General features: G+C 36.7%; 1 protein-coding gene across 2 annotated transcripts in view; it reads right to left on the bottom strand.

Moving 5' to 3' along the window:
• SPRED1 (sprouty related EVH1 domain containing 1) overlaps window positions 1-18,611 on the bottom strand; it is a 136,518-nt gene that overhangs the window by 32,711 nt on the left and 85,196 nt on the right. For both annotated transcript variants that reach the window (XM_053889206.1, XM_019442612.2), the window contains exons 3-4: window positions 10,248-10,416; window positions 6,020-6,069 (exon numbers count right to left, since the gene is read on the bottom strand). In XM_053889206.1, coding sequence (XP_053745181.1) covers window positions 6,020-6,069; window positions 10,248-10,416 — 219 coding nt within the window. The remainder of the gene's footprint in view (window positions 1-6,019; window positions 6,070-10,247; window positions 10,417-18,611) is intronic.

The raw sequence follows: 18,611 nt of genomic DNA on the forward strand, positions 1-18,611 counted from the left end.
TCAAAGTAGAAACATCTTCCAAGTTGCTTGAAAAGAATTTAGGATCTAGAAATAATTCTCCATAGTTCTTGGCTCTGGCCTTGGAGATTTGGGCTCTCTTCTGAGTCACCCTTCCATTTTATGAAAAGTAGCCCATATTCACACACATGTGTATAGTTGTTTTCACCTGCTTCCTACCAGTAGAATCTTTGGATCTAAAGAGCTACTCTTCAATCCAAGTTGGTGATACTTCTGCCAAATTAACTCCTTTGAAAACACTGTGAGAGGGGGGCTCTTGGGTGGCTAAGTTGGGGGGAGTGTCTGACTTCAGCTTGGGTCATGATCTCACAGTTCCTGAGTTCCAGCCCTGAATTGCGCTCTCTGCTGTCAGCACAGAGCCTGCTTCGGGTGGTCTGTCCCCCTGGCCCTCTACTTCTCCCACACTCACGCTCCCTCAAAAAATAAATAAAACCTTTAAGAGAGGAGAGGAGGAGAGGAGGGGAGGAGGGGAGGAGGGGAGGAGGGGAGGAGGGGAGGAGGGGAGGAGGGGAGGAGGGGAGGAGGGGAGGAGGGGAGGAGGGGAGAGGGGAGAGAGGGGAGAGGGGAGAGGGGAGAGGGGAGAGGGGAGAGGGGAGAGGGGAGAGGAGAGGAGAGGAGAGGAGAGGAGAGGAGAGAAAAGAAAAGAAAAGAAAAGAAAAGAAAAGAAAAGAAAAGAAAAGAAAAGAAAAGAAAAGAAAAGAAAAGAAAAGAAAAGAAAAGAAAAAACAGAACACAACAAAACACTGTAGGGGATGTCTAGGTGGCTCAGTAGATTAAGTGTCCAACTTCGGGCTCAGGTCATGATCTCACAGTTCGTGAGTTCGAGCCCTACATAGGGCTCTGCGCTGACAGTGTGGAGCCTGCTGCAAATTCTGTCTCCCTCTCTCTCTCTCTCTCTCTCTGTCCCTCCTTCATTTGCCCTCTCTCTCAAAAATAAATAAACATTTAAAAAAAAAGGGAAAATACTGTGGGTCTCTTGGGATTCTTATTGGGGTTCACACATTTGACAAAAAAGAGCAGTCACAAATCTGAGATAAACTCTTCTCTACTATAAATTCCTACTAAGGGACATCCTTAATCTGTTTAATTAGCCCTATGACTTTGATTGAAAAGTTCTTGGAGGCATACCTTAGATATGTCTGAGATCTTAACAGAGGACTGTATGTCACACACTTAGCTTCATCATCTTTAGACAAAGGTATTCTGAGAGTGCCCTGGATTTGACCTTTGCCTGGATGCCATTTCCTAATCTCAGCACAGTGGGACATACTGAGAGGATGAGAATTTCAAACCATCGGGTCCTGGCTCCATATTGTTTAGGAGCCCTTTCTTCTCTTCTCTCCTGTTTTACCATAAGCAGAAAGAAGAAACCAAGCAACAGTTTTAAACTTTTGCTTAAAAATCTCCTTAGCTGTGTCACCTAGCTCATTAGATACATTTTCTAAAGGATCCACATTACTGAAGGTGACAGTGTTGCTAAACTGTCTGCCACTGTATAACAAAGATACCCTTTCTTCCAGTTTCTAATATGATTTTATTTTCATTTAAGCCTTCACTGGCAGTCTCTTCAAACACCTGACCTTAAGCTTCCATCTACTGACCAAGTTCAGTCTATCCCACATTTTAAAGTATTTGCTATGGCAGCACCCCATTTGGGGGTACCTAAATCTGTATTAGTAAAAAATTATTCCCAAAGTTCAAGGCTTCGATTAACACTTAACATTAATTTTATAGTTTCTGTAAGTCAGGAATTCAGAAACAGTTTAATTGTTAACAGGTTCTAGCTCACAGTCTCCAATGAAGTTACATTCAAGTGATAGTCTTCTAAAGGCTTGTCTAGGCGGTAAATGACCTGCTTCCTAGATGGCTCACTAATATCGTTACTATCACAAGACTTCAGTTCCTCACCACATGGGCATCTCCACTGAGTTGCTGAGTGTCCTCATGACATGACAATTGTCATTTTCTAGTACAGATAAACCAAGAAAACCGGAAAGAAGCTGCCTTGGAAGTCACGCCTTATGTGATTTCTACCATAGTTTTTTTTTTTTTAATTTTTTTTTAATGTTTATTTATTTTTGAGAGACAGAGAGAGAGTGAGCACGAGAGGGGCAGAGAGAGAAGGAGACACAGAATCTGAAGCAGGTTCCAGGCTTTGAGCTGTCAGCACAGAGACCAATGCAGGGCTCGAACCCACGAACCATGAGATCATGACCTGAGCTGAAGTCTTAACTGACTGAGCCCCCCAGGCACCCCTACCATAGTTCCTTTGTTAACAAACAACTAAGTATAAAGGACACTCTGGGGGAGGAGAATTAGATTCCATCAAAGGGAAAAGAATTTAAGAATCTGTTTTTAAAATACCATAGTAAGTAAAATCAAGAATTAAAACTTGAGGGGCACCTGGGTGGCTCAGTCAGTTGAGTGTCTGGCTCTTGGTTTCAGCTCAGGTCATAATCGCAGGGTTTGTGGGTTCCAGCCCTACATTGGGCTCTGGGCTGACAGTGGAGAGACTGCTTGGGATTCTGTCTCCCCCTCTCTCCGACCCTCCTGCTCTCTCTCTCTCTCTCTCTCAAAATAAGTAAATAAACTTTAAAGAAAATTAAAAGAAAAAAATTAAAACGATACAAAAATTGCTCCTAGTAAAATTACACTTAAGTGGAAGCCTATTACTACAGTCTACAGTGACATTGCGTATTTTCTATTTTATTATGAAAATAAAAATCAAGCAAGTGTGTCTAACAAAGTTAAAATATAAATAACTCTTTTAGGGTGTGTATGTAACATGTTGGATTGAGAGCACTGGAGATATGTGACTACAAAGTAGAGATCCCAAGGAGCTAACAGAAGAACTACTCTTGCTGCTTTTTGTTATATAGTAATTTTCTTTACCAGCCTCCTCCTATTCCTTTTTTTAAACATTTTTTAAAATATTTATTTATTTCTGAGAGAGAGACAGAGTATGCAGAGGAGGGGCAGACAGAGGAGACACAGAATCTGAAGCAGGCTCCAGGCTCTGAGTTGTCAGCACAGACCCCGACGCGGGACTCAAACTCACAAACTGAAATCATGACCTGAGCCGAAGTCGGACGCTTAACCAACTGAGACATCCAGGCGCCCCAAGCCTCCTCCTATTTCTAACTTTTTACTATTTTGTCTGCTTCAATGATAAATTTATTATTTCTCATTCGTATCTTCCCCATTTTTTACTCCATACCAAAGCCCTGACATTTATAGTACTAATAGCAAATGAGAGTATGAAAACAATAGTTTTTACCAAACACACTGACTGTTATATGCACAAAGTAGTGCAAACAATTATGTCCTGTAGCAGTTTTTCCTTTACATAAAGCTATATACAGAAATGAAGTGAAACCAAATCAGAATATTAACGGGTACCTGGGTGGCTCAGTTAACCGTCTGACTCTTGGTTTCAGCTCAGGTCATGATCTCACAGTTTGTGAGATCAAGCGCCGCATCAGGCTCTGTGCTAACAGTGTGGAGCCTAGTTGGGATTCTCTCTCTCTCCCCCTCTCTCTCAAAATAAACAAATAAACTTAAAAAAAAAAAAAAAGAATACTACAATAACAGCCATTATGTAATGGACAGTGTTGGTATGTGAAAATCTACTTTTTTGAAATTGAATTTTAACCAAATTTACTTTCATCATAGGAGGCAATCCAGAAAATGTTCCTCTATTTCCAGCCCCATATTTTGATTGATACCAGAACAAAATGGAACTTTGTTAAAACACTTAAGTAAAAACTATTATTTTCATCTTATTACTTATTTCTTATATCTAATTAACTGCAACTCACTGTGTTTTTAAAATAATAAATAACCATCAATAAAATAAACAGATTCATATATTTAAACACACAAAAGAACTCTAAAATGTACAACAGGGGAATCGGTAATTATCATACATCTACCAAAAACAAATTACATAAAAATAAAAACATTAAAAATTATAAACTTGTAAAAGTAATTAAGGACACAGAAAATATTATCAAATATTTAAGTGACAAAAAAAGACTATAGTATAATGATATCACAATTAACACATGTGAATATACATTTATGTGTATGGAAAAAATCCCAGTCTATATGATAAATGTATGGTAGTTAATGTGGATGGTAGCTAATGTGGATGGCAGCATATTTATGTTTTTTCCTCTAAATTTTGCTATATTTCTCAAAATTTCCAAAATAAAAATTTTTATTTTCTTACTATAAATGCACATAAAACATTTTGCAATGTCTTTAGGTCACAACTATTTTTACAGTAATATGAATGATTATTAATACAAGGTATACATACAAATTTGGGTTTACTGTTCTAACGTTGTTGTGAAGTATTAATATCTATTGTATCAAACTTGAAAAATATGGAAAAGTACTAAAAAGGAAGCCATATAGCTCAGAATCCCACAATCCAAAAGTAACAAAACATTTAACATTTTAGTGAGTAGTGATAACAACCATATAATTTTTATATTTTTATTAATCAATATATTGAAAGCAACTTAATAAATAATATTTAATGGTTGCATGACAAAGATATACTTTTTATTAATTCAGATTCTATTTAAATAGCTTATTTTTTATTAATATTTTAAATATACCCCAAGATCTGTGTATAAAAAAATCTTTGTGTATCTCTATTCCTTAGTATAAATCACTGGAAATTGGTTCACTAGATCAACAGGCATTCATGTTTCTGTTTTTAAGGCTTTTTAATACATATTACCAAACCGCCTTCTACAAAGGATCAACCAATCTACATTTTCTCCAGCAAGGCATCAATGTGGTCAATCTCACCAACAGACACAGTATGGGAGAGTGTCAATTTCTACCTGCTGATTACCACTGTTCATATATGCTCATTAACAATTTGTAACTCCTTTTCTGTGAATTCTTTATGTAAGTACCTTGCCTATATGTGATGGTTAATTTTATCTGTCAACTTGGCGAAGCTACAGTGCCAAGCTGTTGGTCAAACCAGTCTAAATGTTGTGAAGGTATTTTCAGATGTGACTAACATTTAAATCAGTATATTCTGAGTAAAGGAAATTATCTTCCATAAAGCAGACAGGTCTCATTACAAAAAGACTTAAAGACTGAGATTGGTCACTGCAAAGATGAAGGAAGTCTGACATGAGAATGCCTTCCAACTCAAAATTGAAACGTCAAAGTGTGTAAGAATTGCCATGCATGCCTGTCTGTGCATTTATGACTTGCCAGTCCCCACAATCACTGAGCCAATTCCTTTAAAGACAAACCAAAAAAACCAGCCACCACCACCAACAAATCAACCAAAGGAAAGTGAATAAAAACAAACTTTCTCTCTATAATACATGCATACATACACACACACACACTCCCAGACATCATATTGTTTCTGTTTCTCTGTACTTGGTGACAAAAGAGTGTCTTAGAAATGTTCTTAGAAATTAATATAAGTTGTCCATTTATTAAAGTTAGTGACTTCCTCCATATCCTTTATGTTCAGAAATTCCTTTTGGGGCGCCTAGGTGGCTCAGTCAGTTGAGTGTCCAACTTACGATTTTGTCCCAGGTCATAATCTCACGGTTCGTGGGTTCAAGCCCCACGCTGTGCTCCACACGGACAGTGTAGAGCTTTCTTGGGATTCTCTCTTCTGTCTCTCTCTCGGCCCCTCCCCCACTCAGTGTGCAGATGCTCTCACTCTCTCTCAAAATAAATAAAGAAAAACATTAAAAAAAATTCTTCTCGGGGCGCCTGGGTGGCGCAGTCGGTTAAGCGTCCGACTTCGGCCAGGTCACGATCTCGCGGTCCCTGAGTTCGAGCCCCGCGTCAGGCTCTGGGCTGATGGCTCGGAGCCTGGAGCCTGTTTCTGATTCTGTGTCTCCCTCTCTCTCTGCCCCTCCCCCGTTCATGCTCTGTCTCTCTCTGTCCCAAAAATAAATAAAAAAAAAAAACGTTGAAAAAAAAAAAATTCTTCTCAAGGCAAACTACTTACTTGTAAGTCATCTTCTACTCCTTCAGCTTCATTTTTAAATGTTGGGCATCCTAAGAAAACAGGGAGAAGTTAATTAAGCAAAGAGTTTTTGTCTTAGGATTTAGTATTATTGACTAATTAATTAAATCATTATAATAGTGTAGAACTGATCAGAGATGACTCTGGGCTGCCTGGCAACAAGTCAGATGTTGGCCACTGATACCGGCCCCTTTGTTAGTAGAACAGAGAATGAGGGATTGTTTACCTCTTCTACAGGTATTATTTCCAATTATTTACTAAAGTGCTATTTTCTGTGAAAGCGTACTATCTGTAGCAAGTCCTACGCCTGATTTTTCTTAAGTGGTCAAAATGATAGGCAGTATATATGGAATACACTCCTCTAGTGTTTAGATGATACCCACATATGTTTGATTCAATTTTCTAAATACTCTTAACCAGAAAACAGTAATTAGTATCCAAAATGAGGATTTTAGCTGCTTTCATTAAGAAAGAAAACAAATAAGCCATAAACCACTATAGACAGCCAATGGCCAATTGTTGCTATTGATCTTTGTAAACCAGTGTCTCTGTGTAAATTTTCACGGTGTTCAAAGAGTGCCTTTAGTTTTAATAAATTAATAAAGAATGACATCTTAACAAAGTATTCCGAGTTTATGCTACCTTGTGAGACACAGTTAGCATGGAGATGAGGAGAAATCTGTCCTTTGGAAAGGATTGCATAGTTTATTCCTATTGTCATGGAAGGCTAAGTAAGAAAAATTTAATGAGATTGCTGAAAGTCTATACAGTGGCTGGCAATAATGCTAACCCTCAGTATACCTTTAAAAATGTTCAAAAATAATGAGACAGACTGAGTACTGTAGTCTATTCCACTTGGCTAGAAGTTTGTAAGCTCCTCCACATTTTTAAACTGTCTTTTAAAACATGAAACCCAATTTATTTGATCCTAGGGAAAGAAATATGCTTTTATGGAGACATGAGTACAGGCCCAAAAGTAACAATAATTTAGGGAATGCAAACTGGTACAGTCACTGTGGAAAACAGTATGGAAGTTCTCAAAAACATTAAAAATAGAACTACTTTATGATCTAATAATCACACTACGAGGTATTTATACAAAATGTACAAAAACAGTATTTCGAAAGGACACATGCAGCCCTGTGTTTACTGCAGCATTATTTACAATGGCCAAATTATGTAAGCATCCCACATGTCTGTCCGCCAATAGATGAATGGATAAAGAAGAGGTGGTACATATACACAATGGAATATTATTCAGCCACAAAGAACGAAATCTTGCCATTTGCAACAACATGGATGGAGCCAGAGAGTATATAATGCTAAGCAAAATCAGTCAGTCAGAGAATGACAAATACCGTATGATTTCACTCATATGTCAAATTTAAGAAACAAAACAAATGAGCAAAGGAAAGAAAAGAGAGAGACAGGAGCGCTTGGGTGGCTTAGTCTGTTAAGCATCTGACTCCTGCTCAGGTCATGATCTCACGGTTCATGGAGTTGAGCCCTGCATCAGACTCTATGCTGATGCTTGGAGCCTGGAGCCTGCTTCAGATTCTGTGTCTCCCTCTCTCTCTGCCCCTCCCCGACTCATGCTCGCTCGCTCTCTCTCTCTCTCTCTCGAAAATAAACATTAAAAAAAATTAAAAGAAAAAGAAAAAGAGGGAGAGAAACCAAGAATCAGACCCTTAACTATAAAGAACAAACTGATGGCTAACACAGGGGAGTTGGATGGGGGAATGAGCCAAATAGGTGATGGGGATTAAAGAGTACACTTATGATGAGCACTGAGTAAAGTACAGAATTGTTGAGTCACTATATTGTACACCTGAAAATAATATAACGTTGTATGTTAACTATACTGGAATTAAAACAAAAAGCTTAGTTATAAAAAAGTAAATCATAAATTCCAGCAGCCATGGATAATCGGTTATCTTTTTAACGTACTGGTTCTTGAACACTAAATATCAGAATCGACTGGAAAAAATTTACAAAATATACTGGTGGTACAATATATTTCCAAACCAATAATGTCAGAATCTGGGGGATGAGGCATAGGGTATCAAGTATTTTTATTTCGAAGTTTCTTGCAGTGTTTCAGAACCACAACCACTGCTAGAGAATCTTGGAATCTTTTTCCCCCCTCTCAATTCATAATATAATAATTTCACAATTCCTCATCACATTTGAAATGGATAGGAACTTTAAAAAAATGCCTCGCCTCCCCTCTCTAGACAGAATGATTCAAGTGGTCTCGAGTGGGGACCAGTTATTCTATTTTTCAAAGTGTCCCAGATGATTCAAATGTGCAGCCAATACTGAGAATACTGATCTAATTTTTTTAATGTTTTAATTATTTGAGAGAGAGAGAGAGAGAGAGAGAGAGAGAGAGAGAGAGAGAGAACCAGTGGGAGATGGGCAGAGAGAGAAGGAAGACACAGAATCCGCGAAGCAGACTCCAGGTTCTGAGCTGTCAGCACAAAACCCGACGTGGGGCTTGAACTTGTGAACCACGACATCATGACCTGAGCCAGAGTCGGACGCTTAACTGACTGAGCCATCCAAGGACCCCAAAATACTGATCTAGAATGAATTTTAGATTCTTGTAATAAAGATAAAATGACTGCTACTATTCTGTGGAAGTTTTTCTGAACTGGAAATCACTGACTGGACCAATCTCTCATCTTTTAAAATAGCTGAATGAATGATTTATTTACAACTTCATATGCTATCAGTACAGACTTGTACTAAGCATTTCCATGCTCTTGCCTATGGTCAGTCTCATAATTCATTCATTTCTTCTGAATTTTTCTACCAAAATGACATCTTCAAAATATACAAATCACAATGCTAATATATTTTGATTCAGTTATATTATATAGAAAGTAATTTCTATTTGTAGAGACAATTTTCCTTCTTAATTAGAAAAACAAATCAATTATAATTATAATTTATATTATAATTATAATCATATAATTATCTTAATTATAATTTCGTTAAAGGGAAGAAATGGGCTTTAAAGTGATTTATTTTTGCTTAATTAAGCAGAGGCCAGTCTTACATGTAAATACATTCTTCTTCCCTTTAAAACCTGCAAGCTTTAGGGGTGTCTGGGTGGCTCAGGTGGTTAAGCAACCAACTCTTTGATTTCGGCTCAGGTCACAATCTCATGGTTTATGAGGTCAAGCCACATGCTGGGCTCTGCACTGACAGCGTGGAGCCTGCCTGAGATTTTCTCTCTCTTCCCCTCTCCCACTCATGCTCTCTCTCTCTCTCTCTCTCTCTCTGTCTGCCTCTCAAAAGAAATAAGTAAACTTAAAAAAAAAAATAAAACCTGCAAGCCTTAGAGTTAATCATCTTAACAAACTGGCAAAATATGCAAAGGGATAGATGGAGCTGTGGTCTCTACCAATTCTCAATTATGAAACCAGATAAAGAACAGTTTTAAGAAGGGGTTTTTGCCACAGAAAAAAATAGAGTCTACATATAAAAAAGAGAAAATTTCTAATAACCAAATACAATCGAACACTGTCCTTGAACACTGCAGGGGTGAGGGACACCAACCCCAGTTCACCCCCCACAATGTAGTTGAAAATCTACATGTAACTTTTGACTCCCCCAACATTTAACTACTAATAGTCTATTGTTGACCGGAGGCATTACCAATAACACAAATAGTTGATCACACATACTCTGTATGTTATATGTATTATACACTGTATTCTTAGAATAAAATAAAATAGAGGACAGAAAATGTTACCAAGCAAATCATAAGGAAGAGGAAATACATTTATGGTACTGTATTGTAAAAAAATCCACATATAGTGGGCCACCACCATTGAAACCATGTTGTTCAAAGGTTAACCATAACTGATTATTAGAAATTTTTGCTTTTTTATAACCCAAACAAGGATATGACTGATGTAACAACACACAAGGATTCTAAATGTTCTGTTCTCCTCTTCTTTATGCTCTTACTTAAAAACATCTGAATTATATGATGGCTGCTATTGATGGCTTCAAGACAATGCATGTAATTGGTATATATATTACAATGTGACAAATATAAAACATTTAAAAACCCATTATTCTATCTTCGCCTACAGTGAGCTTTCAAAGTTAATCAATCACCTATCACAAAAGCGGACTTGCTTCAAGTCACTCTATTATATGTGATAAACAAAATAAGGAAATAGTCGAGAAAACCTACCTTGAGAAATATCCTCTATAGCTCTTCGAATGCCTCTATCAAAAGCCCTAGCATCAGCAGGACTTTGAAAGGTAAGGCCAAATTTCTTATCATCAATCTTCCAGTGGTGAAATGTTGGGGTGACCTTATTGTAAATGAGGTCTTTTTTAAGCATACATTCCAAAACCACCTGCCAAAAGGTAAATGCCAAAGATTACTACACATTTATCAAATCCTCTCATGTAGCTCTTAATTAAAAAACAAGGTAAGAATAAGAAATAAAAAAAAGTAAATAAAATGAAACCTGCAAGCCTTTGCTGTATTTTAGTAAATTCATTTCTCCCCTTTATTAAAATAGAGGTCTTGCTACTTAATCTACTTCATAGAATCACTCGATACAGAAAAGAAATGGAATTAAAGGGGATTCTGGGAAGATGGCAAAGTAAGAAGGAATCTTTCTTCCTACCTAGACAATAATTACACTGGCAGAAATCTGTCTGATATAACTATGTTGAACTCTGAAGTCTGTTGAAGGTGAAGGCTTGTAACTCCCAAGGGAAGCCATGGCCAGTAAACTGTGCTCAATTCTGATCAATCTCTGCTATGAGTACAGTAGCCGCTACCCATACCCCGTGGCAGGAATTGTGCACATGTTCCTGGAGCGGCTTGCATACAAATTTCAGGAGCCAGGTTGCATAAAAAGAATCCTGTCCCCCAAATACCAGAAATCCATGCTCTGATTACCGATGGCTGGCTGATTAGAGAGGTGTAGACAAAGAGGAAAACACCCATAGTTGTTATACCTTCTCTTACTGTTCCAAGTTCTTCCTCAACAGAATAAAGTCATGTCCAGGTTATTGAAAGGATCAGCATCCTTTTTTATTCATCATTTTTTACTTTTTCCCATTTGGGGTACCAGATACTAAAGACTAGGACATTCAAGAACAATTGTATTCATGGGGAAAATTAGAAAGTGACTATGCATACCCAGAGAAATACTCAGAAAAGATACACAAAGACCTAAGTTTACACTTTAGGCAGATTCCCAGCATAGAGACAACCCACAACAATACAACAACAGCAGCAGCAGCAGCAGCAGCAGCAGCGGCAGGAGCAGCAATTCTTGGGGAATGGGGACAATCTAATTTCCAGAGTTACCACATTAATAGATTCAAATACTCAGTGTTTAACAAAAAAACTCAAGGCTCACAAGAAAATAGTAAATTAATTTTTTTTCCTTTTCTCAATGAAAGGAAAAAAGAAAATCAACAGACACTGTCCCTAAAAAAGGCCTGATGGCAGATCTATTAGACAAAAACTTAAAAAAAAAAAAACAAACCTCTCTTAAGGATGATTGAAGAACTAAATGAAGATATGGAGAAAGTTAAGAAAACAGTGTACAAACAAAAATGAAAGTATCAATAAAGAGAGAGAAACCTAAAAAGAAACTAAGAAGAAATTCTGGGGCTGAAATAAAAAATTCACTACAGAGATTTAAAAGCAGATTTGAGCAGGTGGAAAAAGTATCTGCGAACTTGAAAACCGGACAAGAGAAATTACTGAATCTGAAGAACAGAAAGAAAAAACATTAAAGAAATGCAAACAGCTTAAGGGACCCAGAGGACACCATCAAGAGGACCGACCTACACATCATAGGACCTGTAGAAACAAGAAAGGGAAAGGGGCAGAGAGAATATCTGAAGAAACAACAGTTTTAAAACTTCATAGGTACAATGAAAGACATCAATATAAGCATCTGACAAGTTCAACAAACTCCAAATAAGATGAATTCAAAACAGAGCCACACAGAGACACAGAGAGAATCTTGAAAGTAGCAAGAGAGATGCGGACAGTCACTTTCAAATGATCCTAAATAAAAACAGCAGCAGATTTCTCTTCAGAAACTTTGAGGGTCAGAAGATAGTGGGCAGATATGATCAAAGTACTGTAAGAAAAGAGGGTCAAAAAAGAATACTTTATCTGGCAAAACTGTCCTTCGAAAGATAAAAATTAAGACATTCACAAATAAACAAAAGCTGAGAGAATGGGTTACTACTGGATTTGCCCTGCAAAAAAAGTTCAAGGACGTCCTACATAGTGAAATGAAATAACACTAGACAGTAACTTGAAGCTGTATGGAGAAATAAAGATCTCAGTGAGTTAAGTGCAGGAGCATTTATAAAAGCAGTAAAATTATAACACTGGTTTTTAACTGCAGTTTTTCTTTTCTGTAAGATTTAAGAGACTAACACATTTAAAGAAAAAAGCAATTAGGAAAAAGCTAGGTATTATTGTAACCTTGGTTTGTAACCCCAAATATTGTTTTCTACAAAATATAAGAGACTAATGCATTTACAAGAGGCATTAGAAACATCTAGGTGGCTCAGTCATAGGTGAACGTCCAACTCTTGATTTTGGCTCAGATCATGATCCCAGGGTCATGGGATTAAGTCCCAGGTCGGGCTCCATGCTGGAGTGGAGCCTGCTTAAAATTCTATTCTCTCTCTCTCCCTCTCACACTCCCTTGCTCACACTCTATCTCTTAAAAGAAAAAAAGCGTTTTATTTTGATGAGGTACCAATAGTTCATTTTTGCTTTTGTTTCCCTTGCCTCCGGAGATGTGTTGAGTAAGAAATTGCTGTGGCTGGGATCAAAGAGGTTTTTGCCTGCTTTCTCCTCTAGGATTCTGATGGCTTCCTGTCTTACATTGAGGTCTTTCATCCATTTTGAGTTTATTTTTGTGTATGGGCTAAGAAAGTGGTCCAGGTTCATTCTTCTGCATGTCGCTGTCCAGTTCTCCCAGCACCACTTGCTGAAGAGACCGTCTCTATTCCATGGGATATTCTTTCCTGCTTTGTCAAAGATTAGGTGGCCATACATTTGTGGGTCCATTTCTGGGTTCTCTATTCTGTTCCACTGATATGAGTGTCTGTTTGGGTGCCAAAATCTGTAAAGAACCTATCAAACTCAACACCCAAAAAACAAATAATCCAGTGAAGAAATGGGCAAAAGACAGGACTAAACACGTCTCCAAAGAAGACATCCAGATGGCAAACAGACACATGAAAAGATGCTCAACATCATTCATCATCAGGGAAACATAAACCAAAACCACAATGAGATACCACCTCACACCTGTCAGAATTGCTAACATTAACAGCTCAGGCAACAAAAGATGTTGGTGAGGATGTGGAGAAAGAGGATCTCTTTTGCATTGCTGGTGGGAATGCAAGCTGGTGCAGCCACTCTGGAAAACGGTACGGAGGTTCCTCAAAAAATTAAAAATAGAACTACCCTATGACCCAGCAATTGCACTACTAGGTATTTATCCAAGGGATACAGGTATGCTGTTTCAAAGGGGCACATGCACCCCAATATTTATAGCAGCACTATCGACAATAGCCAAAGTATGGAAAGAACCCAAATGTCCACAGATGGAGGAATGGATAAAGAAGATGCGGTATATATATACAACGGAGTATTACTCAGCAATCAGAACGAAATCTTGCCATTTGCAACTACATGGATGGAACTAGAGGGTATTATGCTAAACGAAATTAGTCAGAGAAAGACAACTATCTTATGACTTCACTCATATGAGAAATTTAAGATACAAAACAGATGAACATAAGGGAAGCAAAAATAAAACAAAAACAGGGAGGGGGACAAAACATAAGAGACTCATAAATATAGAGAACAAACAGAGGGTTGCTGGAGGGGTTGTGGGAGGAGGGATGGGCTAAAGGGGTAAGGGGCATTAAGGAATCTACTCCCAAAACCATTGTTGCACTATATGCTAACTTGAATGTAACTAAAAAAATAAAAAAATAAAAAAATAATAATTAAAAGAAACACAGGGGTAGTGGAACAATATAAAATGTAATACATTAATATGGTAGAAAAAAATAAAAGTATTTTATCATGAATAAAAGCATGAGTTTATACTTCTGGGCATTCAATTTATATAGATATAATTCTGTGACATCAACAACCGAAAGGGGTGAGGACAAAGCTGTAAAGGAGCAGAGTATTTTTGTATGTTATTAAATTTAAGCTGGTATAAATTCAGGTTAGAGTGTTAAAACTTGAAGATACGAAATGTAATCTCCATGGTAACCACAAAGTAATAGCTATAGAATATACATGAAAGTAATTTAAACATTTCACAACAATCAATGCAAACATAAACAAAGACAGAAATGCAAGAAATGAGAGATAAAATGCTGTAAGACACATAAAAACAGCACAGTGACAGAAGTCCCTCCTTATGACCAATCATTTTATTATTATTATTATTATTATTATTATTATTATTGGTTTATTTATTTTTGAGAGAGAAAGAGAGAGAGAGTGAAAGCAGGGGAAGGGCAGAGAGGGACAGAGGATTGGAAGCAGGCTTGTGTGAGCAGCAGCCAAGTCCTATGAGGAGCCTGAATTAACAAACTGTGAGATCATGACCTGAGTCAAAGCCTAACTCTCAACCAACTGAGCTGAGCCACTGGGGTTCCCCTAATCAATCACTTTAAATGTAAATATATTTAACTCTCCAATTACAATGACAGAGATTGGCAGAGTAGGAAAAAAAGCACATAATCTAACTATGTGCTTTTTTTTTTTTGTTTTTTTAAATAATTTCTAGGCCCAACGTGGGCCTTAAACTCACGATGCCAACCAAGATAAAGAGTTACACGCATGCTCTACTGACTGACCCAGCCAAGGCGCCCTCAACTAGGTGATTTCTCTAAGACACTTACCTTAAATCCAAAGATACAAATAGGTTAGGGTGCCTGAGTGGCTCACCTGGTTAAGTGTCTGGCCCTAGATTTCTGTTCAGGTCATGATCTCATGATTTGTCGGTTCGAACCTCACATCAGGCTCTGTGATGGCAGTGCGGAGCCTGGTTGGGATTCTCTCTCTCCCTCCCTCTCCCTTTTTCTTTGCCCCTTCCCCGCACGTGCTCCCCCTCTCTCTTTCTCAAAAATAGATAAACTATAAAATCAAATTTTTTTTTAAAACTTCAAAGATACAAATTGATTCAAAGTCAAAGGATGGAAAAAGACATCCCATGAAAATAATAAGCAAAAGAGAGCAGGGGTAGCTATACCAATATCAGACAAAAGACTTTAAATCAAAAAGGTTATAAGAGACGAAAGAGGACATTATATATTAATAAAAGGTTCTAGAGAGCAAGAAGATGTAACAGTAAACATTTATGCACATTATGACAGACAATAAAATATATGAAGCAAAAATGGACAGAACTGAAGGAAGAAACAGACAACTCCACAACAAGTTAGGAGATTTCAACAATTTACTCTTAATAAATAGAACAACTAGACAGAAAATAAGGAAATAGAAGACTTAACATAATAAACCAACTAGACCTAAAAGACATATATGAAACTCTACCCAACAATAGAATATACAGTCTTCTGACATACACATGGGACATTTTTCAGGGCAGACCATATGCTAGGCCACAAATTAAATATCAATATATTAAAAAATATAGATATCAGCGGCGCCTGGGTGGCTCAGTCGGTTGAGCGTCCGACTTCAGCTCAGGTCATGATCTCACAGTCTGAGTTTGAGCCCCATGTCGGGCTCTGTGCTGACAGCTCAGAACCTGGAACCTGCTTCAGATTCTGTGTCTCCCTCTCTCTCTGCCCCTCCCCCGCTCATGCTCTATCAAAATTAAATAAACATTAAAAAATTTTTTTTAAATATAGATATCATACAAAGTATCTTCCCTGGCCACAAAGAAATGAAGTTAGAAATCAGTAACAAAAGGAAAACTAGAAAAAAAATCCACAAAACTCTGGAAATTAAAAACTCACTTTTAAGCAACCAATTGATCAAAGAAGAAATCAAAGGAAATTTCAAAATACTTACAGAATGAAAAGAAAAACAGCACAGCATATCAAAACTTATGGTTGGGGGGGGGGTGCCTGGGTACTTCAGTCAGTTAAGCATCTAACTCTTGATTTCAGCTCAGGTCAAGATCTCATGGTTTGTGAGTTTGAGCCCTATTTTGGGCTCCAGGCTGACCACGTGGAGCATGCTCGGGATTCTCTATCTCCCTCTCTCTACGTTTCTCTCTTTGTCTTTCAAAAAAATAAATACACTTAAAAAAATAAAAATAAATAAAAGGCATTTTAATTTAAAAAACATAAAACTTATGGGATGCAGTAAAAGCAGGGCTAAGGAGGAAATGCATAGCTATAAACATACTGAAACAGAAGAAAGACTTCAAATCAACAACATAACTGTACAACTTAACAAACTAGAAAAGAATAACAAACTAAACCCAAACCTAGCAGAAGGAAAAAAAATAATAAAGATCAGAACAGATATAAACAAAATAGAAAAATGAAGAAAAAAAACCCAGAAAAATCAATGAAACCAAAAGTTGGTTTTCCAAAAAGATTTAAAAATGTAACAAATTTTTAGGTACGGTAAGAAAAAAAAGAGAAAAGATGCAAGTTACAAATATCAGAAATGAAAGTAGAGACATTACTACTAGTGCTATAGTAATAAAAAGGATTATCAGTGAGTATGAACAATTGTACACCAACAAAGTGGAAAACCTAGATTAAATGGATAAATTACTAGAAACATAAAATAGATCAGGAATAAGTCAGAAACAAATAGTAGAAAATCTCAACAGACCAGTAAGTAGTAAAAAGACTGAATCAGTAATCAAAAATCTCTCAACAAAGAAAAACCCTAGACCTGATGGCTTCTCTGGTGAATTATACAAAAAATTTTAAAGAACAAATACCAATACTTCTCAAACTTTTCAAAAAAATTCTAGCTCATCGTATGAAGACAGCATTACCCCAATATCAAAGCCAGACAGTCACTACAAGAAAATTATAGACCAACATCCATTATGAACAAGGATTCAAAAATCCTCAATCAATATTGGCAAACCAAATTCACCATTAAGTGGAATATATATACTATGACCAAATGGGATTTATTTCTGGAATGCAAGGACAGTTCAACATATGAAAATTGATCAGTATACCACATGAACAGAATGAAAGGGGGAAAAAAAAACACATGATCACCTCAACTGATGCAAAAAAGGTTTCTGACAAAATTCAGTTATCTTTTCATGATAAAAAACACTCAATGTATCAGGACTAGAAGGAAACTACCTCAACATATTTGACAATAGTGCCAACAACATTCGCTGGGGGAAAGGAGTCTTTTCAACAAATGACTGGATATATTGGGAACACTAGATATCCACATGCACAGGAATGAAGTTGGACCTCTACCTAACATGAAATTAACTCAAAATGGATCAAGGACCTAAATATGACCTAAAACAATAAAGCTCTTAAAAGAAAACATAGGACAAAAACCTCATGACATTAGATTTGGCAATGATTTCTTGGATATGACACCAAATGCAGAAGTAACAAAAGAACAAATGGTGTACCACTGCATACTTCTTCCCAACTCCATATGCAGCGATTTCATATTGATTGAAATCAGCCACTGTGGGAGTTATGAAAATACTATGTATCACTGCCCTCCCTCCAACCCCTGATGGAGAGCTGTTAAACCTTTATCAGCACAGCACTGAATATAATGATTTTTGATAGTAAGTCTTGTTAAATCTGGAATAAGTGACTAAGAAGGTGGCTAAATTCTGTACTGTCTGGTTAGAGGCAAAGTAATGAAATTGTCTCAAGGGTTCTGTTTCCTATAATTTGATCATTCTACATGTATTCAAAAAGGATTAACATTTTTTTGAGTGTTCATGTGTTAGCACTTTGCTATGGCATTTTACAGAGATTTACTGTTTGCCTATATGGAAAAAAACAAGTCTGGTACTATAGTTATAACATGAAAATATTACTAAATTAAATCTTAGTAATGAATATTGAATAATTTAGTAATGAATTAATTCATTAATTTAATAATGAATATTGCTGATTAACTCCTCTCTTAAATTTTCCAAAGATTTTTTTCCAACTATTTTATCTCGGATAAATAAAATCTACACTCATCTTTACCACTTGTTTACAAATGGCATCTATTTTTTAGAGGCTCCCAAAACACACAGAAAAATTAGTTTAAAATGTTTTAAAATACACTATGAAAAAGGAAGGATAATAAACTAGCTCTTTTAACTTACACAAGTACGTATACAAGAATGTGTTCCACCTAAAAGTCATGTAAATATTGAGCCTACACATCATACCAACTGGTACAAAAACAACATGGCTACTAATATAAACTAATCATGATGCATGTTATTAACTTTTATCTGTAAAATATTAGGAAAAAATATTTTATTGTTTGTATTATATATTTAATGTAGCATCAACGTAACTACCCTTTAGGAAAAGGCTACTATGTTAATAGCTA

This window comes from Panthera pardus, unplaced genomic scaffold (assembly GCF_024362965.1).
Source record: "Panthera pardus isolate Hobbes unplaced genomic scaffold, ASM2436296v1 HiC_scaffold_24, whole genome shotgun sequence".
Lineage (NCBI taxonomy): Eukaryota > Metazoa > Chordata > Mammalia > Carnivora > Felidae > Panthera > Panthera pardus.